We start from the raw sequence: 23,780 nt of genomic DNA on the forward strand, positions 1-23,780 counted from the left end.
TCAAATGCGAGATTTCCATGACAGCATAAGCATTTTCTTTGGGCAAAAGCAATACTGAAGAATGCAAACGAGAAAAGGCCCCACAATGCAAACTTAAACGTAAAAAGGAAAACGAACCCGAATTAGCGGGTTAGTTACTACTAGTTTATGCAATTAAAACAAATCTCTCAGAATTTTAAAGTTATTTAGCAGCTTAATTTTAAACTCCTAATCGCCAATGATCCTTCCAATAGATCAGTCAAGGTTAAGGTTTTAATACATGTTGATTTTGCGTTTTTAATGTGGGTTAAAAAAAGTGAAAAAAGAAAAAACACACCAACCTTCTCGAAGCTCTGAGGGATGTAAAGGGGTTGATGCAGAACACAATGACATGAGGAGAAGAGAAAAATAGGGGAAACACAGAGAGAGTAAAAAAGGCCACCTCAAGGCTTTTAGCTGCTACATTTTCTCTGGCTGATGTCGCCTGATTATTTCTTGCGTGACATGCGACATGTCTGTCGCGTTAACCTCCTTTGACCCAAACAGTTTGATTCACCCCAGTGGTTGCGTTCGGCCACTGGCGTCTATTCAAGCATGTTATAACAATGCAAAATTACAAGGTCTTTAGCCACCTGAAGAGCTGCCGCTGTGGCTTTAATTACAGAAACAAAACAAAGACACAAAAACAGAAATCAATGAAACAACCCAAAGTGCAAACCAAATCAAACCGACCGTACAAATAAAAACCCACATAATTAGCATTAAAGTTAGCAGCTACAATCAAGACAACCGATTCTAAAGGCGTCGTGCTATTATGCGACACGTAAATGCAGTTTCGCTCGTATAAACCGCTGAGTTGTTTCCTCCATCATAGCTGCTAATTTCAAGTGCCGTTAACTCTAGAACAAAAAACATTTGATTGTACCCAATTATTAAGCTTTGAAAACAAAACAAAAGGAGACGGGATACTGTCTTAATGCAGTATGTGCATAATCAGTGAGACATTAGCATACCTATGTTGAATTAATTATCGCCGTGGTAATTTGAATGGATTTCAGAAATCTCCAGTCGGCCAATTACTGAAATGTCACTAGACATCAGATCAAATGTAACTGAACATCTAACGTCTATTAAAATTGTATGACTAAAATCCTTAAATACAGAGTAAAATTGCAATAATCCACATAAGGTCATAGTTTTACACTGACTTTACCATGGTTAAGAGGTGCTATAAGGCATAATGTGCCTAAAATACCCTTACCGTGGTAATGTCACTGTAAAAGTAAGGCCTCTTGTGGATTATTTCTTTATTGGTGGTAATTGCTAAATCACACCAACAGTCAATCATTTATGATATCACATTTATAGCCGCAACTATGCATTTATAATTTGTAAATGAATTAATAAATGAATTATTCAGCTCAAAGTGATCATTCTATCATTTACTCATCTTTATGTTGATCCAAACCTTAATTTGTTCCTCTGTAGAACACAAAAGACAACATTTTTGTCCATTCAATGAAAGTAAATAAAGTCTAAGGTTGAAATCTCATCATTAGCATTCTACTGAAGAACAAAAGTCAGACTGCTTTGGACTGACGTGAGTACATGACAGAAATTTCATTGAAACTGTCGTTTTGAGATGGAGTGTCTGCATCTTCTCTAGTGGGACATCAATAATAACTATAATAATGAAAAGACAACTCTCTGACCCATTTTATAATGGGCGGTGAATAATTTATCCGGAACAAAGTTATTTGGTACACAGTGGGTAAAACCCATCCCATACGCTGTCTTTTTTAATATGCATTAAATAAATAATACATGCGCAAAATGCATCTGCCTCGATTCATTAAAATCATCATCCTGGAGATTCAACTCCTCTTAAGGTTAGTGGCAAGAGTCGTCTGTGCTAATGCAATGCCTTAAAACAGTCCTTCCACTATAATAATAATCACTGAAACAAGACAGGTCGTACATTTTTTTTGATTTAGGAATTACTTGTTAGCACTTTACATTTTGAATGTATACACTTGTGATAAGCAACATGCATATTGTTTACTTTGCAACAATTTACCTTTTTGGAGGGAATGAGATTAGAATTTTGATTGGTTCATTGCATCGGCCAATCAAAATCAAAACTTACCATCATCTTCTTCAACCTGAAAACTTGATTAGACAACATACCTGTATGACCCAAGTTTCCGCCCATCAAAGAGAAGACTGAAAACTATCCATTAAGTATCGAAAATTAGCATATTTTGTTACTGCAATATGTGCTTTAGTGTAAAGAATCTATTAGTTTATATACAACAGGTCATGTGACCAGTTGTGCATCTCTAATTGCTTGTTTTCGATGGGCTCCATGGCCAGGTTGCTCCCTACCTCGCACATACAGGTTGGCAGGGGAAGAGTATCGGACGCCTTCCACGTTAGACGCCACACACTCGTACTTCCCCTGGTCGGTTTCCTCAGTGTTTTCTATCTGCAGAGCACCTGGGAGAGCAAAAAAATTACACCCCAAAGAAAGGGATGAAAGACAGAGAGAGGGAGAAGACAGCAAAGTATTAGAAGTTTGAAAGTAACGAGACTGTCAGAAACCATTTTATTTTGTATGTTTGGTGCAACATTGTATCCTCATAAATTGCTCAAAGGCCTTTCCCGTTTGAAAGCCAACTTCGTCTTTTAACGCTAACTCACTGTGTTAAATCTGAGCAGTTCTACACTCAAGGCAAGAAAAATTAGACTGATCTAAATATGTCTGAATGCATCCTGTCAAACGCGAACGGAAAAGAACTAGCAGCAATGTTATGGTGTTTGCAGGAGTGCTGGATCGCATCAATCAGCGTGCTGGGAAGTATCAGGGTGTGGAGTCGAAGGAGATAAACCACTGTCGGTCCCAAAGGGGGGAAAGTTGGTGAGGGTCAAGAGTGAGCTGTGAGCTGAACATCCATTAGTTCATGTCGAAATGTGCTGCACAGGGCTGAAGCTTAGCACAACACTTAAATCCCACAGCATGAATTATTTCTTTCGGTCCCCCAAGAGGTGTAGTAATACTCATGTCAGTGCATACCACAGGACTGAGAACAGCTATTTGCAGTGCATGATAAACACTAGATATTCCTCCATATTATGCCCAAGGGTGGGTCATAACAAAGGTCATTGCCACGTATGCCGAAATACATGCAGTTTGAGAGTTTGAGTTCTATCAGAACTTTCTAAAGCTCTGACTCAAATGGTAAGGACTTGGATTAAGGGCTATAGGGGTTAAGGTCATAGGGTTTGAAGAAGGGGTTGGGTTCAATAAGTAGCAACAGAAAGTCAGCCTTCCTGTATTTCTAGCTGTACTTTTGAGGGCTATCAAGTATTGCCACCAAAATGCTGTAGGTACCAACAGTGGCTAATTTCCCGAGGAAAAATAACCAAAACCAAACCCCCAAGTTCTAAAACATTTTTTGCAAGCAACTATTGTTGCTTTCGTCAACGAAAATTATGACTAAATATCCTCGTCAATGAACCTTTATCACGTGACGGAAACGAGACGAGACGCAACGTAAATGCTGGTCATGTGACGATGACTATAATTAAATGTATAATGCAATATTGTTGACGAATAAAAACGAGACAATGTGATTTACAAAATAAAAACTATGCTAAAATGTCTCTTCATTTTCGTTGACCAAAATGAGACGAAACGGTATAACATTATTTTGTCTCGTGTAGTCACGTTATTATTATTATTTTGCAGTATTTCTGTTTCCTGTGTCTCACTTCAGGGTCTGCATCAGGTCGCACTGCGCAGACGCAGGCGACGTCACTTCCTCAAGCCCCACTCGTGCCATTATTTAGAAGACGACAACAAAGTTAAGTCTGACACAGAAAAAGGGACCGATGGCCGGCCAGCCGGGGTTCGTCTTTGGGAGATGTGTGTGTGTACTTCTAACATGTTTGGTTGGTAAAATAAATGTTGTAAATTCAAATCAGAGTGTCTTCCGTGTCTGGAATGGATGTATTCTTGAGTCTATAAGGTAACAATAATATAATCAGATAACCTTGTTTGAAATGGGTTTGGCTAAAAGAAAATTTTGGTTTCGTCTAGGTACTTATACTATATTGGCTGGGTTAAATAGAATTGTATTACTAAAAAGAGACTAAAATACAATTTTCATTGACGAAAACTAGACTAAATGTCATCAGTTTTCATCGACTAAAACTAGACGAAAATAGTCATGGATAATTCTGACTAAAATAAGACTAAAATGCTCAGACTTTTAATTGACTGAAACTTGACTAGACTAAAAAGAGTATGAACGTGACTAAAACTAATAGAAACTAAAATGACAGCTTCACACAAAGACTAGACTAAAACTAAAATGAAAACAGACCGCCAAAAACAACACTACAAGCAACATTTGATTATACTACATGTGATCATATGTTTTGAGGGTTCTTAACAGCATTGGTGATTGTAGCTTCAGCAAGTTAGCAACTACTGTATTTTTCGCCGTAGATGGGGAAGTGTGATTTTTGCAAACTATAAAGCTGTAGTTACCAACAGGGACTAATTTTTTTAGAGTCTAAATCACTAAACCCAACCCTCCTAGTTCAAACTCCATAAGAGGCATTTCAACTGCCTGTGAAAACATTTCAGGCAAGCAACATTGTCATTATATTATACTATATGTGATCAATTGTTTTGAGGGCCCTTAACAGCATTAAGCACACTTTCCCATGGTTCCTGTGATGCATTGCAACAACAGAGTTTGCTTGAAGCAAAAGCAGCAGAATGTAGGCCTAAATGTACCACCTGAGCAACTGCGATTGAGGTGACTAGAAATACTAAGTTTCTGGATCCAACGACCGTTCCATTACCACTGGTGCTTTACCCACTAAGCCGCCCCACCCCAATTCTTCTTTATCGGTCTTTCAGTACTCTACCACTGCATTTCGACAGGTAGCATCAATACGGCCATCTCTCCTGGAGAGACATTCATTCTGGCTGAACGAAGACATCAACCTTCGGCTACTGCCACATGCAGTGGCGGGACATCAACAGCAGGGACTCACGCTGCGGTTTAAGTGCACAGTCTGCATCCTGTGGAACATTCTGTGTGCCAACGAGATTCTGGCTTCTGGGTCGATGACTCATACCTGCTCGCGGATCAACAGCATGATGGGATCAGGGAGTGTAGAGGCGTGGCAGGGAGAGACAGAAATGGAAGGTGGTTTCTAGAGTGTGTGTGCTCGTACATGGATCGTTTGATGTGCACATTGGCGCAGCGGGCGGCTGGGCGATAGCAGGTGGGCTTGGAGAGCATTTTAAAGTCTCCTCAGGTGCGCAGCTGAAAGGGAACCGCTCGCGAACAACCTGTGCTACGTGATGCCGACGGAAAATCTGGTGGAAATCTCCACCAGGCATTCGGCCTCCTTCTCCTGTCGATTCTGGAGCCTCCGACTGCAGAAAACAGGCACGAATTTTAATGTTATTGGAGCGGGGGCTGATAAATAAACCATGCCACAGTGGTGCGCGGAGCTCTCGGGGAGCTCTGAATTCTCCCCGTCTTCGCTGGGGTTGTGATGCCCTGTTCTATGAACAGTTAGCTAATGATTGAGTAATGTCATTGAGGAAATCTTAGCAAGAAACATAGCATATCCAAATTCATTAAATACAAATTAATTCCCAGCGGCTCCAAAGCAAGCTAATTTTCTCAGAGCTTCTTCCTGCCTGAACCGGACTATTTTGGGTACTCCTGCTTGCTATTCAGCCGACTGACGATTCCCCACTGACTTCATTACATATTTGCAGCTGCGTTTTTTTTCCCCCATCCCCATTTCCACTTGGGTTTGGATAAACTGACTGAGAATTTATAATCTGTAAAGGGAATGACAGTGTTCCTAGTAGACAGTGTTCCTCAAATCTATCTTTGTCTTTACTGTTCATTGGTACAGAGAGGAAAAGTTAGCATAAACATTTTTAAGGTTTCTGTGTACCTTTACTGTCCTAGCCTTTACTGCCATCCCATTTTGTGCTTTTCTCCCAAATAGTCCCATGCTCACCAAGAAAGAGGGGTATTTAACAACAACAACAGCAACAAGAAAATCATTCCCTGTCTATGTTGTCAGAAAACGTCTTTGATCCCTCTCACTTTTCCCTCAAATCTCCCTTTCGCTCAGCCTGAGAATGTTTTCAATCATTATCTTTTATGTATAATTACATTTCAAATTTCCATTATTCATCCTGCCAGTTGCGTCTTTGAGGCTGCCGGTGTAGTCTTCCGTTAGTGGCACCGCTAGCAACAAAACAAGCTGTTATCTTACTTTAACCAATAGTGTCAAGCTCAAAGAATCATAACGCCGCACAATACCCTTTATGATAATAGGCAAGTGGAAGTCATTTTCTGAATATCCGTGCCAAGACGCAACCAAGCTAGCTGACATGAGCCCTCTAGCTATGAACTATTATCTGAAGCTGAACAATAACGAATACATTAGCGCATTCAAATGCTTTCAGAGTATACTGTGTGTAAGCCAATTTAGGGGGGTGGAAATCTACAGAATTTGGTGGAGTTTTTTTGGTGGAGAAAATTAGCATAATCAAATAAGGATGTGTAAGGTCCTGGTAAGTGACAGCTATTCTGTTTTTAGCTCTCCAGTCTACTGATGACCTAGGGCCAGTTTTACTAACAGCCAGCACGTCTTTTGGTCTTAAAATTGTACTGTCAGGATTTACTAAAGATACGCAGTGATGAATTAGTGCTGAAAAGGCGTGGACACAGTTATATTTGTGTCTGACCTGATTGAATATGCATTTGTAGGAGTTTCCATTTCTGACTCAAAATTCATGGGAGGAGAGTATTCAAATGAATCTCACAACGAGATTTAAATTACTATCAAATTACTGGTATTTGCACCATTATTTAACTCCCCCCAAAAAGCATGTCTTTGCGCAAACTATTTTGCGCTTGAGATGGCTGCAATTGTTGTTGCTAGGAGGAGGCACCGCAGAGAACTAAGAGCGTGTGGTAGAAGGGAGAGGATTTATTAATTTTGAATGCCAGAAGAACACATAATCCGAACATATCGTTTGCCAAGCCATGTTATTTTGAATTTGCTTCAGGAAATAAAAGACGTCTTGGAACCCTCAACTAGGAGTCACGCAATACCAGCTCAATCACAACCCTTAATTTTTTGGCCTCCGGTTCTTTTTAACATACTGTGGTTTCTTTATTTCTTTATTTGCGATTACGCTAATTTGTGCTGTGCTTGGTATATTGCGTTGGTCGACATGTAAATGAGATGTTGCATCTGTGTTCTTTAATTTGCACATTGTTAGTAAATCACCCACAGAAAATTCTACACCAATCAGCGCTGTTTTGGAATTGCGCTCTCGCGCTAATTTGCCCTGTTTAGTAAAACTGGCCCCAATACTTCTGCTGGATTGCGGAAAGTATTTTTTGGGAATTCTCCAATGCTTAGATGTCAATGCGACCCGTGTCCTTTAAACTGGCCATTAAGTGTTTTTGTCATGAACAGCCGGAGTTGGCATGCGCTCGTGACTGACGGACACGGGGTAACCGTTGACCTGTGACCGGTTCGGACTTTAGCGATGGCCTCGGGAGATGAAGTCTTGTCATCTCCCGTCATCCATCCAATCCCGGATCATGGGGGAAAACAGGCTGGGCTGTCTGTTAAGTGGAGGCCGTGTCAGGTGGCAGCTCTGCTGGGGCGTGGAGCGTGGCAGCCAGGTGTGGAGGCGAGGGGAGCCGTGAACCGTGACCAACGCTACCATGCAGCTGTCTATTAGAGGCCGTGTGCACGTGACTGCTCTCGGCATGCTTGATTAGGCTTGGTAACAGCTCTCAACCAAAATAAACCTGACCATCTTCAACTCACACACACTTTTTCCAGCACCTACAGTCCCATTTGGGTAATTCAATTAGTGGGCAATGCCAGGGCATGATTGATTTTTGTTTGTGGAATCGACCATATTCTTGTTTTTGTTTTTCCTGAATGGGTGGAACTGATTAGGAGAGAGAGGTGAAGACTTGGGCTGCTAGCCGAATTTAGTATGCATACTTTTTTTGTATGCTTAGAATATCGTGATGGCTGCTAGATTTGCAAAGCACAATGGATTATATACTGCATCCCGCAATGCAATGCACTTTTAGTTGATCCTCCATTTTTCAGTGCAACTAATGACCCAGAAATTATTATATATTTTTTAGACTGATCCACCAAAAGTTAAGACAACATCAAATGAAACTGAATTAAATATGCCCAAATAACAGTTTTACTTTAGATGTACTGTAACTATATTGCCAAAATTTAGACTCATTTCTTGCATAAGATATTAAAGGGGTGTTTTTATAAAATTGCATCTTAAATACACATATAAATCAAGATATAGTATAAGAAAATAAGTTTTAATATATAATGTCGCATACTTAAATCAAGATATAATTTATGAAAACAAGTCTAAATATCTAATGCAGTGTTGTTCCAAGGACATTTATCTTGTTTTATGTATTTTATTTTTACCTGAAATCAAATAAAAAATACTTAAAAAAAGATACTCAAGGTATTTTTGAAATGTCAACATACAACAGTATTTTACTTTATATTTTACTGTTTAAACTAAAGCCGGAAACATATGGTGTATAATGTGTAGTTTTCAATACCATTTTTATTCTAAATATATCCTCCCTTGTATTTCATGTCAAATAAACCTCTAAATATATGCAAAAAGGGAATGTGAAAAAATGTGCAAAAAATTGACTTTTGTTTTAAAAAGCTGGTGTGCAATGACTGCAGGACTCGTGTGTTTGTGTACTGGCACACACCAAGGTCATTAAATGCGAGAGCATCATCAAGGGGGTGATATGTAATGCAATTGTTGTCAGCTTCCATCTGTTGGCTTGTAGCGCTCGCATAAAAACGCCAATGACGTGTGCACACATCGAACGGGCATTTAGCGGTGCACAGGTCAAAACTCAAGCAGACTAAACCGACATGAGATAAGATAACGTTTACGCAGCACATGCAAACACGCGACCGAGTCGCTAACCAATCAGAGCGCGCGTGCTGTAATGTAGCCCGAAAGCACATCGTAACTGTCCTGCTCCAGCACATTTAGCCCTGACCGGGCCTGAGTTTGCAGAAGCCGCCCTGGGCGAGAGCTCTGTCTTGGATCACTAATCCCATTATGCAAATGTTGCGTTATAAGTCACGTTCAGTTTAGCGAGCAGCAAAATGATTAATGTGCTGCGTTTTTGCATTATAAATACGCACGTTGGTGTGTGTAATCTAAGAAAGAGCTTCTAGGCTGGAAACTTTACTAGCTGCTGTACTAATGTGCTAACAAATGTATTCTGATTTATTGATTTCTGATTTATTCTGATTGATAATATAAAATATTGAAAATGTAAAATATACACAAATTATAAATAATACATCATATACCATACAAAATGAATTACATTTATGAAACTAAATTTGAACATACATATACATAGATACATATGTATAAACATTATATATTACATAACATTATAAATTCTACTTTATAAAAATTGTGCGTATATATGAATATATGAAATACAAAACGAATTATGAAAAAAATAAGTTTATATATAAATATATCATCACATTGACTTGCGATCCAATGATTATACTGCAGTGCATATTGAATCATGACACGTATCGCAATGTTTATATAACTACTTTAGATGAATGTAAACAATCTCAATCAATGTAGGCACCAGTAAACATACAAAATTGACCAACATCTGAACAAAGAAAAAGACCATACAAAATTAAAAGCAGTGCAAAATTGTTATTGAGAATTAACTTTTGAAGAGTAGTTGTTAACCCTTCGTTCACCCACAATATTAATGTAAAATCAAATGTTGTGATGTGTACCTACCTGCTCGCTGTGAAAAAAAGGCACTTTATTGAAGTTAGAGACATTAGATAGTCTTCAGATATAATGATGAACAAGGATCTAGATCAGGAGCGACTCCTCCGAACATCAGTCCTGATATCACCTCCAAACCACACATCTGAGATGGAAAGTGTGGCTGAATTTGACAAACTATTGCTTATCGTTTGTTGTAATGTTAGCGATGGCATTGGAGATGAGATCAGGACTGAGAGGAAAGCAGCGTCGTCATTAGCGTGAACCGCGCGGCCGAGCGCAAATGTCACAGACGAAGGTAAACAGCAACCCGACACCTGTCTGACTCCCAACACTGACATTAAACACACACAGACACAAACACACACAAACACACACAGACACAGAATGAAATCTGGAAGAAGAGGAGGAGGAGAGCCGGCCCCGTCTGAGCTGTTCTGGAGTCATTAGTTAGCGGTTAGCTTAAGGTTAGTTGTGTTTATAGTGCTGTCTTACCTCGGATGGGAGTACTCTCTGGAAAAAGACACAAAACGAAACACACATCAGTTTAGTTGACGGTTAATGTGAGGTTATGAGTCTCCTCATGTACTGGTTAGTTTAGTTTGAGATCATCATCATCATCACCACAGATTTAGTAGAGGTTAAAGACCTTCCAGTGCTGGATGCAGAGCTTCATCTTTTTTCTCCACTTCCTAAACGCTTACAATCTGATCAGTCTGTAAAATGCTAACGACACTAAAAAAAGATTGATTTATTTAAAAAAAACAAAGTAGTTATATATATATATATATATATATATATATATATATATATATATATATATATATATATATATATATATATATATATATATAAAAAAAATATTATAATAGTTTTAATATAACTATTAAAAAATGAAGTAGTTGACGATAATTATAATTTTATAATAATAAGTTATAATTTCTTTGTAAATATTTAAAAGCAGTTAATTATTTATAAATAGAATAACGATACATTATAAATAAACATAAAAAATAAGTATAAAAATGTAAACTAAAATTATGAATTCATATAATACTCTATTAAATATATATTGCTTAGTTTTATTTATTTTAACTTTTTTTTTTAGATATCCAGTAATGGTTAGCATTAAAGGGTTAATTGTGTCATTAATTACTCGCCCTCATGTCGTTCCAAACCCATAAGACCTTCGTTCATCTTCGGAATTCAACTTTCTGGTCCTCCACAGACAGCAAGGATCCTTGCACGATCAAGGCTCAGAAATGTAGCATGGACATCGGTAAAAAAAAAAATCCATGTGACATCAGTGGTTCAATTCTAATTTTATAATCATTTTTGTGCGCAAACAAAACAAAACAAAAAAACCCCCCGTCATTTTGGAGAGTATCACATGCAAACAACGCAAACAACGTATGCTATTCTGTCGACAGCACTGTATGCAGATACATGTTTGCGTCATTTACACTTTGATCTGAACGTAAACAATATATCCGCCTACATACATTGCATACGTTGTTTATGTGATATTCTCCAAAACTGCGCTATAGGGTGACGCGGAGGAGACGAATTGCTGAATAAAGTTGTTTTTTGTTTTTTTCTTTGCGCACAAAATCTATTCTCGTAGCTTTTGTAAAGTTACGTTTGAACCACTGATATCACATGGATTATTTTAACGATCTCCTTGCTACTTTTCTGAGCCTTGCTCGTGGTAATATCATTGTTGTCTATGGAGAGTCAGAGAGCTCTCGGATCTCATGAAAATTAATAATTCTCGTAGCTTTTGTAAAGTTACGTTTGAACCACTGATGTCACATGGATTATTTTAACGATCTCCTTGCTACGTTTCTGAGCCTTGATCATGTTAGGACCCTTACTGTCCATGAGGGGGTCAGAGAGCTCTCGGATCTCATCAAAAATATCTTAATTTGTGTTCTGAAGATGAACGAAGGTCTTACGGGTTTGAATCGACATGAGGGTGAATAATTAATGACAGAATTTTCATTTTTGGGTGAATTATCCCTTTAACTACTAGACTGCTGAGTATAGTGACTATAGTAGAGTACTATTCCTAAGTAAACTGATATGTTCCTGTGTTGAAGGCTCACAGGGCACGAGCGCTGGAATCGTGTCTCTCGCTGAGCTCTTTGTCCAGCAGTAGCATGAAGGTCATCGCCGAGCGTGAAGGATATTTTGCCTGCTTCATATGAACTCCTCAAGCGCACGTTTACACAGTATTCTTGTTTTACCGCTCACATCAGGCCTGGATATAACGGCATGCTTCGACCAACAGAGAAAGATAAAAGAGCTTCCATCTACTATTTACTTCAGTTTATAATAATGACCCTCCTAACAGCAATGCATCATATATAATAATAACAATTATACAAATCTAGAATTATTTTTTTCATACAACCTATAATAAACTTTCATTTTAAATAAAATTAATTTATACATTTCTATACATTGCTTTAATTGTATTTAAGTTTATTTCACAATTTCTATAATAATAATACAGTATTACATGAATTAAATACAAAATGTATAATATACTAACATTATATATAAAATTATACATACTAAAAATTAATTGATATAAATATGATTCAAATAATTTTTTAATATAGTACATCATTAATTGTAACGTTTTACTTTATAATATTGCTAGAATTTACTTCAATGAAAAATAATACTGTTTAATTACTCTTCATAAATTGCACAATAAAAAACAATTAATTAATATACATTATATAAAATAAATTTGAATAGAATAATTCTGTGCCTTGAACAAAATACAATAAAAGTGTAAATAAAAGAGTTTATGTAGTTTTCATACTAATGACTATATTATGTTATCTATATATCAACAATATATAATAATAATAATAATACTTTTTTCATACACACTATAATAAAATAATTGGTTTTAAATAAAATGATACTTTAATATAGTGCCTTGTATTGTTTTTCAATTCTTAACTTAATTTGCCATTTTTTAAATAATATTAATAAACTGCGTAAATTATATACAAATTATTTAATATAACACTTAAAATAAAGTCAATTACTAATTCTTATAGCATATAATTAATTCATACAATTACTATCAATATTTATTCGTTTTATTTTTATTTTATTGCTTGAATTTCATTTTGCTAGGCTGTACAGTAAAGGAAAAAAAAAATATTTAAATGGAATTAAAATAATAACTAGAATAACACTGTGCCTTGACTAACAAAATACAAGAAGCCGAGTGTAAATAAGCGGATTCATGCAGTTTTTATACTGAAGAGCCTCCTAACAACAGGAATGAGTGAATTTCGCGCTGAATAATTGACGCTACACGTGCGTTTTGAGGCTCACAGTCAACATTGTTTCCACAAGCAGGCAAAATATTCCTGGTTTAGAGTAGTTTATGTACATTTTAGGAGTTGAGGAGGGATCGGGGCGTTAGTATCAGGGCAGCAGAATTCGCTGGTTTAGCTCCAGCTAGAGACAAAGTCACGGTTAGCTTCGGAAAGAACTGGTTAGGTGAGGTTAAAGGTTAAAGGATAAAGGTCAAAGGTTAGAGGTTCGCAAACACACAAACGTCAAGTGGAGACTGCTCAAAGAAGCTCCCAGACTTTCGCGGTTTATAAGGAGTGGGAAGACAATCTGGCCGCGTCTTCATCCATCTGCGTGGTTTAGAGCGAGTCCGGCTCCGCGCCACACGCTTGGGCAGCAGTGACCTTAAAAACGGCTCATCTAGGCACAGATGTCCCATCACTGACGAATGAGATGCAACTGTCTATGTGTGCATTAAAAAAGCTATAATAAAAACACAAGCAGAGATCGAAATGCCAGTCTTATTTTATTAATAACATTACAATAACGTGTAAACAAATATTAAAGTAAAAAAATCAACACTATACTGGAAGTGTACGTTATGGCTATTGTTGAATTTTTATTAAATAAAATAATTATATAATATAATTACATACGCATCTTAATTATTTTAATAAATTAAATATTCAAATTTATGTCTGTATTTATAATTTATAATTCATATAATTAACAGTACTAAAATATTCATAAGCAATACACAATTATTTTAATGTATAAATGTATACTAAACATTTTAGAAATTATAACAATATTTGAATATTTAAAAGAAATCTAAATCAATTTGACAAATACATGCTTATATATAGTTACTTAATTAAAATATTGTTATTGACCCATAAATAAATAATAATATATTATAGAAATTAACATAAATGATGTTATTATAAATGAAATATTCACATTTATATCTATACTTACAATATATAATTACTGATTAATATGATTTATATTAATATATGAATAAATAAACATTAATATAAATTTATATTAAACAATTTAATTATAATATTTGCTTATGATAAATTAAATTATAATTTATTATAACATTAAAATCAAATGAATAAATTATTGTTAGGTTATTTTATTAACTAGAAGTTAATTTTATTAACTAGATATCTGAATATAATATAAAACATACGCATTTATTAAATATATGTATATAAAAAATATGAATATATATCTTTTAAATCAAATCATTTGAAAATTGATTGCCTCTCTCACTGATTTTTATCCCAAACATCAGGACGGTGAATTTTGGCTCATTCAAAAGAACACCAGATCGTGTTTTCTTCAAGAAAAAAGGCTCCGGGCCCCTGGTTTGGAAACTAAAGAGATCAGTTTCTCTTTGGGACGGAGATACAAACAGGAACGCAGGAGGCTCAGCTACAGGCCTTTTTCTCATCAGCGTAAATCCCTCCAGGACGGAGGAGCGAAGAAACGTCCCGTCAACGCTTTTACCTCCTGAATACACAAAAACACACTTCAACTAGTCTAAGCTGGACGTCCAGACTAAAAACCTGCTAAAAGACCTGAAGCTCAGCCTTTATGAGGATACAGGATAATGTTAATAATAGCCAAATAAACATATGAGACCAGAAAAATAGTTAAATACATATATGTTATATCCAAATAATAATATAAAACATACGTAAAAAAAATATTGTTATTGTTCAGATATACATGTAATAAAAGGAAATTTGAATAATAATAATAATTCTTATAATTATCATTATGCATTTAATATATTTAAAAGAATAGTTTAGAATAGCCTCGAACGGATTCCCTACATTACAGAAGTAAAGTGTCTTCTGAAGGTGTTTGATGTTGACTTCACCTGTCGAGCACATGCGGTAAGGAGGATGCGTGTTTGCTCTGAGTATCTCAGGCTGGGCCGTGAGGCTCCAAGGCCCCAGCGGCTCCTGCTCAGATGATAGATATGTGATTGTGATGGAGCCGAGCGAGGGTGTAACCGCAAACGTCTGGCTGGAGCTTCTGAAACCCTAATCTCTTCTTCTTCTGTTTTATAAGCATCTGAATATTTGTGGATTCTCTGGAGAGCTCGAGAGCTGCATGTGAACGGAGAACACTAGTAAACCCCCCCCCACACACACACACACGCACGTACGCGCGCACGCTTTCTGCAGTGTGTCATCCTCTAAGGCTCGAGAGAAACAGGGAATCGTTTCATGTTAGTGGGCAAGGAGAAGAGAAAGAAATATGGAGGGTACAGACAGACGTTCAAGGGAAAGGAGAGGGGAGTACATGCATTTTAAAACCAAGTTAAAATGCCATCTGCTTCAGGGACACGAGGAAGCTTGCGCGCTCACTGAGACACTTACCAATCGCTTCTGGAAATGATAACACACAGAAAAAGAAGCAGAAAGGAAGAACAAAACAGCACATTTTAGGGTCGCGTTCACTGCAGTCGCACACCCTGAAATCAAGAGAGTTTAGTGCGGAAGACCCCTTTGCAGGACGACAGACTTATTATGAGCACGTTTAATGATATTTGAGGCTAGATTATGAGGGAATCTCACAAAACCGGTCAAGAACATATCCAGGTTTCATCTAAACATCTAAATGAATAAGGAGGGAAGCACCACTCCGTCTCCGAATTCTCATTATCAAAATTATTTCATCATTTTAATTATTTGTAATGATTTTAATAGTTTAATTTACTGTAAAAACAAATTATTTAAATACCACAAATTAAATATTTAATTGAAATAAGCACAAATTAGAGTTCAATACAAGTACAACACATTTAAACTTATCTCGAAATAATATTTTAATGATATTATTAATATATAATTTGTTTACATAACATGTGTGTGTACCGTGAATATTTATGTATATATAAATACACAGTATAAATTTTGAAAATATTTACATGCATAAACATGTATATATTTATATTCTTATATTCGATTAATCATTTGACAACACAAAATTTAATATATATTAAATGTAAAATAATTCAAATGTTTTAATACATTTAAAAAGAACACTTATTTTATAACAATTTTTATTGCATAATTGATGAATTTGATTAATTTAAGACAATTAACTGAAATAATTATAAATAAAATATTTAATATAAAGAAGCAGAAATTAAAGATCAGCGCAAGTACAATAAATAAAAAAACTTCAATCATAAATACTTAATATTAAATTTATAAACAAGTAATAAGTAATATAATTTAAGACATATCTCTTCATTTAATTTGCTTCTCTGCAGTGAAAAACTACTTGAACATGTTCTTGACAAGTTTGGTGAGTTTTAGAGTTTGAAAACTTTTTTATCACAACTAATATGTTATGTCTAGTTAGAATCAGACTTATATATAGTGTGTGAAAACAGGCAAACTAATTGCCCTTGGTAAAACAATTCTTGCCTTAAGAAATTCATTACCATCGTGAGAGATTTAGAAAACGTTGGCATATTTAATTACCAATTAGACGCACCAAACAAATACTACTAAAAGCATTTAGATAAGTCACTAACACACAAATTGAATTAAGACCATGATTATAGCTCATTTGTACACGCTGTATGCTGTGCATACTGAATTTAGTTTGTCTAATTAGTAGTACGTTAATTATCGAGAGCTAGTCAATGTTGTGCATGTGAATGCGGAAATGCCGCTAGAAACCTGCTTTAGTTGAAACAGAGACAGAGACGTCACAAACAAGACAACGGAGAGCGAGGAACAACAACATGTACGACCCACTCACACGGTGACAAAAACACAGACAGAGGGAGGACAGGTCGCTAAACTTTTAGCGCTGCTTCGTCAAACTGTAGGCTAACATGAGCATTTTCAGAAATACACATTCCCAAAGTCTCTTAAATTTGTCTGATTAATCTGTACGTCTGTCAGCAGGGCAGAGAAATTAGCTTGCTAAATGAGCTATGAACGCTAACCTTGCGGCTAGTGACATCGCTAATGGAAGCTAAAAGGACTGACTGTTTGGGAAAGGCCCAACACGCTGCACAATAATCTGGCTTCTTGTCCTCAACTAGAGAAGTCAAAGGCATTTGTGTTCCTGTACCACTGCCAACGGCATCACAGAGGCCTGTGATACCCCCTCGGCGAGTCTGGGTCGTCCATTAACACGGTGCAAAACAAAGCACTCAAGTCTAGCATAAGCGAGAGCAGATGTAGCCGCTCACCACCAAACCACTTTGCTTGAATCTGAAACTTTATTTTGAAAATGCCATGATGGATCGTGAAAAGGGAAACTCTGGGTAAGCGAGCTCAGGTCAAGGGTTGCCAGCCGAGTATCTGCTGCCCATACTGATTTACATCAACAGCTCCGAAACAAATGCAACCCGATAGATTTTTCTTTTCTCTGTTGCTGACGAATCACTGACCCACAACGGTGGCCTTGGGGCGACTGGAGCGCTAGACTTAATGAGATATATAATTAGACTGTTTTACTGGGTCTTTCAATAAAGTTTCATTAGCCTAAACCAGACATTAATCATACGCTTGCCACAAAATCTGGACTAAGCTCCTCTGACACAGTTCATTAAAAGTCATTATCTTTCCATTTCAGCTTCCCTATCAACTAACTCTGTGGGTGGTTGTTTTGGAAGAGCGCAGGGTACCTACAATCACTGATACAGAAGCAGAAGAACATTAGCAGTAGGGCTTAAGCGCATCCCTTCGTCTTACCCGATCTGAGCTGTTTGATCCGCCCGTTACTTGTGCTGGGGTCGATGGGAAGGAAGTCTTTGAACCAGGTGATTTCCGGGTCGGGGTTACCACTGGCAGCGCAAAGCATGGTAGCCGTGCGCGTGCGCTCCACCACCTTCAGCTGTGGGCCCATGTCGATGTTGGGGAAGCCAGCAGGAAGTAGGTCCTCTGTAGGAGAGAACATAGCGAAGTTTAGAGGCAAGCAGTGGACCATTAGATACCAGATACATACTCAAAAGATCCTACTAAGCAAGTTTCTGGAAGAACCAACTTAGCCTAGAATAAGCAAGTAGGCCCACTGTAGGGGAGATCTTAACTTAAGCGCAGTTCTAGGAACTAGCCAGCAGGGTCATTAGGGTCCTAGAGAACCAATTTCTCCCTCTGGCCGTTTTCCTGGTTGCATTCGTACCAGCAGCAGGAACTCTGAAGCGACCGGCAGCGACGTCTCTTTATTCACAGCATTTACAAACATCAAAAACCTGTGAATGGAGGATGCAATGTTCGGAGCTGTTTTTGTTGTGTGTCGTGGGTTTCATGACAATGGAGATGTTATGTATATGCACAGTTTGCGCAACTGAAAGAGCACGAAAATCTGACGAAATCTCCTATGCAAAATTGCAATGTTATCATCGAGGCTGAGAAAAGATCAATGCTGCAGACATACTGTTATTATTGCTGTTTTTCATGTTCGTGGAGTAAATAGTTTTACATGGCTTTTTAAAAATGCTGGGTAGCCGGTGTTTCGTATGCATTTGGTCAATCAGCTGGTAGTTCATATAGAAGTGTTTTAGACCCTACTCTTAAGTAGGAGCTAATTTAGTTCCACTAAACATTACGTTCCTAGTTCCTGTGGTACGAACAGACCAAAAAAATAAACTATGTAAAGGTTCTTCCAGTGCGAAATCACTTTTAGAGAAGTTTAAAGACAAGCAGTGAATATTCAGATGATGATAACCAACTTGAAAGTTTCTACTAAGCTAAGCTTCTGGAAAAACCAACTTGGCCCAGAATGAACAAGTAGGCCCTCTGTTGGGGTGAACATATAGTGTCCTGCAGAGTTAAGCTCCAACTTGCCTCAACACACCTGCTTGGAAGTTTCTAGTGTGCCTAGGTAAGACCCTGATTAGCTGGTTTAGGTGTGTTTAATTAGGACTAGTGCTAATCCCCTGATATAGTTTAGGAAACCCCTGATATAGTTTAAAGATGAGCAGTAGATATGTAGATGGCAATAACCTACTCGAAAGTTGCTACGAAGCAAGTTTCTGGAAGAACTAACTTGGCCTGGAATAAACAAGTAGGCTCTCTGTTGGGGTGAACATATAGAAGTTTAAAGGTGACCAGTGGATATTCAGATACTAATAACCTACTCAAAAGTTGCTAAGAAGCAAGTTTCTGGATGAACAAACTAGGCCTGGAATGAGCAAGTAGCCAAGTCGGGTTTGGCTAGGGCCTGTTTCCCTTCAGGGACCCTCCAGGGGACTTGCTGAGGGATAATCAAACATTATCATAGCAAAGCACACACTGAGCTGTTGCTCACACCGTCATACATATCATTTGAGTCTTACAGATCCGAGGCTACATCTCTAGCGACAGAGCCATTTAATCGGGGCAAGCACTGGTGACATTTCACCCCCTGTTCCTCCATAGTTGTTTACGGCACTGAGTCAATTCGAAGAGACAGCTGACACATAGATACACACACACACAATAGATTTTGACAATTCAGCCCTCTTGCTCTTCAACAGCATCCAGTGTGGCTGATGCCTGCTGTTGCAGGCCAACACAAGCCTTCACGCTCTTCATTGGATCTGTTGTAAAGACAATGACGGATAAGGCGGAGGGAAAACCTCTCACTTCTTTGACCTGATGTGACTCACATGCTGGCAGAGAAAGCAGACACCGTAGACCATGCCAGTGGGCACTGGTCAGGCTCGAAGTGTGAAGGTCACATCCTTCGAACCCTCTGAGAGTCACAAAGGTGTGCCAAGGCTCATGACATTACAAGAAACCCAAGTAGTGCACCTAGTACCGGAAACTGTTGTTTTTACACGGGCCTTGACACCAAGAGAAAGGATTTGAGCCAATGTTTTGTGCAGTGACCTTTCATTTCCATGTTCAATTATTCAGTGTTGGCTGGGGAAGCATTATGGCTGCCTATCGATTATTAACCAGTGGAGATGGGATGTTTAAATGTTCCAGCTTGTGGGAAAGGATAGCACACAGGTACTTGTCCTTCCAAAATCTGCATTTTGGAAAGCAATGTTCTGTTTACTTTAACTGTGATCTATGGCCGGATTATTCATGCCGTGACACCAGAATAGGATTTCTACAAAGCACACAAATTAAGCCTTTAACACAAGATGAGTAATTTGATTTGAGCTTAATTAAAGGCGGCAAGTTCTGGGGAGTTTGGACTGGAGGTGGGCGAGTGAGAGCAGCGAACAGTGTCACTGATAGAAATGTCAAAGCAATGCAAATTCTATTATAGTGTCGGTGAAAGAGGTCGAGACAGAAGCTGAAAATAAAACCAGTGTGACGGTGCTAGCACTGCTTATATACGGCGGTAACAACTGCGGGCATATGAATGCAAATGGAAAGAGTGTCTATATTGTCACCAGGATGCAACAACTGACCTGGAATCATCCACTAGGAGAGGCTCACTGCAAGCACTCCAAAGTAAAGATGTCCTCTTCGTGTAATAGTAATGGAGAAGGGCTAGAAATAGAATTTGCCTTGCAGATGTACTCTTCCAACGCACAAATTGGTTCAGGGTCAGTTGCTCTGGTAAAATATGAAGGAAATCAGGCATATCCGCACCAAGAGCCCTTAGCCCTGTCCTGCCTGGCTTGCATTCATGGCGAAAAAGCCCTGCAGTTACATTTCCAGCATTCCCCACCAACCTGATAACAAGATTAGATGGCTATTCTCCCCACAACAGCTTTTTGATATTGTCACAACCAGTCGATTTACAATTAGGCTTGAGGTCTGAGGTTCTCGCTACCTCTCTAGCACTAGCCTTGCATGCTGTACCCCAAATAACAATTGAAAGGCTTTCAAATAGATAGACAAAAACGCAGCTTTTCCCCCATGCATTTCAGGTGCTGGATAGTAGCTGAGGTCTTTTTTTTCTGCACTTTGCAGAGGGCTAATTCTACCCCATAATTCCTTAAAATAAGAACTGAAATGCAATTACAGGCCTCATGTTGGGTTTATATCTGGGCGGCTCTGAAGGCCGCCCCTGGCCTGACTAAGAGGCTGTTAAGCCGCAATGATAATGATGCTGTTATGATGATCAGCATAGCGGGCTGAGTGCGCCGGCCAACAGCTGCGCTTTCACCGATTCAACAGGGCACTGAAGTCGTCCCGAAACACCCCCACCCCCAAACCTTCAATCCGTTAACTTTGACATGGGCTTTTACGCTGTAATAGCGTTTAATTGTAGCTTGTGATTTAATGGCATTACGCAAGTGACAGGTGCAAAGCCTCTTAACCTGAGCGGTCAGTTGGATTTGCAGACGTGCATCTATAGTAATAAGCAAATGAGTTTTGATCAATTTATGATGATCTCTGAAGCTCATTATCTGTGCAGATTAAAAGTAAAATGACTATCGTGGCGTGTACACCAAAATAAATATGCACTATATATATATATATATACTGTATATATACAGCTGCTGGTTTTTCTCTTGGAATACAACCGTTGTGACAAATAAAAGACCAATTACTGTGTACACTAAGACTGGGTTTGTTTGATACCTAGCATTTGCCACTGGGTGTCCATAAGCAAATGAGGTCTAGATGATTTATGATGATCTCTGAAGCTCATTACCCGTGCAGGTGTAATATTTCATTTCACAGATTAAAAGTAAAATGGCTATTGCAGCTTGTACATCAAAATAAATAGGTAATATACACACAACTGCCACCTTCTGCCAGGACCGTGGCATTCCTGTTAACAGCTTTATCAACCAGAGACACATTTCATAATTACACAAAGCATTCTTTGATAAGCGTGCCTTTTTAAAAACGGCTCTCCAGTAAACACTTTCCTGCTGATAAAAGTCTCAGGGGCGGCATCAAATTCCGCAGATGTATCCTCCCATGTATTGGGCCATTTTATTATTTTCACTTACAGAAATGATTTAATTTCATCAGTTCCTTAATCAGGTTAACTGATTAGCTCTCGCCACAGCCAGAGATGGCTTTAGAAGCACATTAATATTACCCAGAACTCGGCGAGGATTGGGGAGCCAAAGAGAGAAAAATGGGTTACAAACCACACGACGGGAAGAGGAAGACGCGCTTTTTCAAACGCAGAACTAAGACGACATTTAACTAATCTGTCGCCCCAGCTGTTTGGATTTGAGAGGTGGTCAATTTAATTTCCTGTGCTCCAAAAACAGCTCAATTTGCATAACAGGAAGTGCGCGGACGGGAGTTTGCGTGCTTACTTGATTAAGTCTGGGAGAGTCACCGGTCACGGCGCTATGGGTTCAGCTGGCCTGTCACGTCAAACACTGTGCTGTCAGCATGGGCTGCTGCACAGGAGACAGCGACACGAGTGCAGGGAAACGAATAATGGACTGGGCGCAGAGAGAGCGAGAGAGAGAGGGCTGCAGGGTGGAGGAGGAACCACATAATGCTCCATAAAGGAGCGTGAATCCCATTTCTGCCTCTCCAGATACACTATCACAGCCCAGCTTCTGCGCTCAGCACCGTGGCTACTGCTATACGCCAATTGGTATGCCTTAAGTTCACTACAGGATCAAGGACGCCATCTCTGACCGTCCCAATTTCAAGAAGTTTCTTAAACTAGAGCAGATAAATGTAAGGCCTTTATTTATTTATTGATTTAATACAAAATAGATTTATATATTATTTTTAAAATGTATATAGTCATACAAAGATAGAAAATATTATTTATTAACTTTAATTTATAATTATTTCATTTTTATTTAAATTCACACAACAGGCTAAGTCACTGTTTACCAGCAAAGCCTCTCAGAGGTGACTCTTCAGGAGTAGAGCTATTTTACCTTAATATTTCAAATCTTAAAACGATTTCCATCAGCATCGGTGAAGCTCGGGATTTCACACAAATTATGGTAATTCACAACCCCAGTCTTAATTATCATCTCTGTTCTAATGGGACCCAACAGATTCGCAACTACTGCTGGTGTGTTTGTGTCTGCTCCGGGAGACCATCAGGCCGCTGTACTTTACGTAAAACCCTTCTTCAAAATAAGGTCCTGATAAATGAGACGATGGAAGGTGATACACTGATAATGCCACTGTCTGCTGTGTGATGACGATCAGAGGGAAGGGAAACTCCTGCTAAAAAACACAAACAGCTCGGTTCATCAAACAACCAACTATAAATAAATAAAATAATAATAAAATTAAAAAGCAAAGACTGTACTTCAATTAGGAATGACTAAATAAATAAATAAATAGACTGTTACCAAGGACATTTTTGCTAATATACTTTAAATACATAGTAAAAAGTAGTTTATTTATTAATTTACAATTTATTTAAAATACATTTGCCAATATTTTTATGGTAAGTCTCTCTATATATACAATATTACAATATTAAACGGTAATTTTTGAAATGCATATTAAGTAAATTTTTGAATAATATACCATTCTTTAAAAATACTTTATTCATTTATTTATATACAGTTCTAAATGTTTTTTATATGAACATTAAGCATATTTAGAAAAATAGTTTTTTTTTTTACAATAAAGAAAGTTTAAATATCTTATAAATTACAATTTGTTTTAATTCTATGTTTTTCTACATGTAA

General features: G+C 37.8%; 1 protein-coding gene across 7 annotated transcripts in view; it reads right to left on the bottom strand.

The window, feature by feature from the left end:
* LOC306875449 (receptor-type tyrosine-protein phosphatase S-like) overlaps positions 1–23,780 on the bottom strand; it is a 208,696-nt gene that overhangs the window by 71,016 nt on the left and 113,900 nt on the right. For 6 of the 7 annotated variants that reach the window (XM_079426008.1, XM_079426012.1, XM_079426010.1 and 3 more), the window contains 2 exons: positions 17,953–18,141; positions 2,365–2,475 (listed from right to left, as the gene is read on the bottom strand). In XM_079426008.1, the coding sequence (XP_079282134.1) occupies positions 2,365–2,475; positions 17,953–18,141 (300 nt within the window). Of the gene's footprint in view, positions 1–320; positions 1,721–2,364; positions 2,476–17,952; positions 18,142–23,780 lie in introns of those variants that run through there. The other variant, XM_079426013.1, reaches the window with a different exon arrangement.

Source organism: Barbus barbus (genome assembly GCF_936440315.1).
Source record: "Barbus barbus genome assembly, chromosome: 9".
Classification (NCBI taxonomy): Eukaryota; Metazoa; Chordata; class Actinopteri; order Cypriniformes; family Cyprinidae; genus Barbus; species Barbus barbus.